This window comes from Acanthamoeba castellanii (genome assembly GCF_000313135.1).
Source record: "Acanthamoeba castellanii str. Neff unplaced genomic scaffold scf7180000084639, whole genome shotgun sequence".
NCBI lineage: Eukaryota > Discosea > Longamoebia > Acanthamoebidae > Acanthamoeba > Acanthamoeba castellanii.
Genome location: NW_004457431.1, coordinates 163,065 through 164,039, shown reverse-complemented (window position 1 = coordinate 164,039; position 975 = coordinate 163,065). Strand labels below are relative to the sequence as shown.

The window sequence follows — 975 nt, the reverse complement described above, 5'->3', positions numbered from 1 at the left end:
CTGTCGTTGAAGAGTGGCAACTCATGCGGTGTGTCGGTGGTGCGTGTGCAGTTCGTTCACCACAGGGAAGCCCTGTAAAGTGCTGCCATGTACAACTGCGCGGTGTGTGCAATAAACAAGGTGATCAAGCTCACTGTATGTACATTGGGTGGCATCTGCCTTCAGCGCTCGTCGTCTTCATCTTCATCTTCGTCGTCACCTTCATCTCCGTGAAGGCTCTCCTGGTCCTCCTCGTCGCCGCCGCCGGGAGGCAGAGTGGGCAGGGCGAACTTGGCGAGCGGAGCGTAGCGGCCGCCCATGTCGCGCAGCACGTCGGCCCACATCTGCGACTGCTTGTCGCGGTCGGCCACATCGACCACGCTCCCCGGTGGCATGCTCGTCGCACTGAACAGAGGCGGCTCCGGGAACACCACTTCGGTCCCCTCCGGCTGCGCCACAAACCACGTCCCTGCCGACGCACACACACGCACACGACACACGACAAGCAGATTGCACGGAGAACTCGTGACGCTGAGTGAAGAAGCGCTTCAAGAGAAGACGTAGGTGGAGCTCACCTTCTTGGAGTTCGCTCTCGAGTTGGCCGGGAGTCCAGCCGGCGCGGCCGAAGAAGAGCTTCGTGCTGGGGTCGCTCCAGATGTTCCCCTCCAGCGCGTTCGGCTCCACCCGCATCCTCGCCGCACCACCCCCCTCCCCCTTTGCCTCGCTCACCTTCTCCTCCTCCCCCTTCATCTTCGCCTTCTCCTTCGTCTTCTCCTTCTTCTCCCCTTTCCCTCTTCGCTTGGTCGTGGCGGCCGCTTCGTCGCCGACGGCGGCGTCGGCTTCGCGGTTCCAATCGAAGAGGGCCATGCTGCGGCCGTGGTAGAGGCCCGGGTAGACCTCCTCGGCGGGCGGGAGCGAGGTCGGCTCGGCCTTGCTGAGCCAGTAGAGCTCGGACAGACCCACGGGGCCGCCGTAGAAGGCCTTGAAGTACTTCTT

At 63.2% G+C, this 975-nt stretch overlaps 2 protein-coding genes across 2 annotated transcripts in view; one reads left to right on the top strand and one right to left on the bottom strand.

Moving 5' to 3' along the window:
• The window catches only part of ACA1_088340 (shortchain dehydrogenase/reductase SDR, putative), a gene marked incomplete at both ends in the record, with an annotated part of 913 nt that extends 835 nt beyond the window's left edge, over positions 1-78 (top strand). The window contains one exon of the mRNA XM_004338574.1: positions 52-78. Within this exon, the coding sequence (XP_004338622.1) occupies positions 52-78 (27 nt within the window). The remainder of the gene's footprint in view (positions 1-51) is intronic.
• Positions 79-161: 83 nt separating this feature from the next.
• ACA1_088330 (uncharacterized protein) lies at positions 162-846 on the bottom strand (the record flags this gene model as incomplete). The annotated part of the gene is made up of 2 exons (XM_004338573.1): positions 162-448; positions 555-846. 2 exons carry the CDS (start codon positions 844-846, stop codon positions 162-164), a joined length of 579 nt encoding a protein of 192 aa, XP_004338621.1.
• Between the last annotated feature and the right edge of the window lie 129 nt (positions 847-975).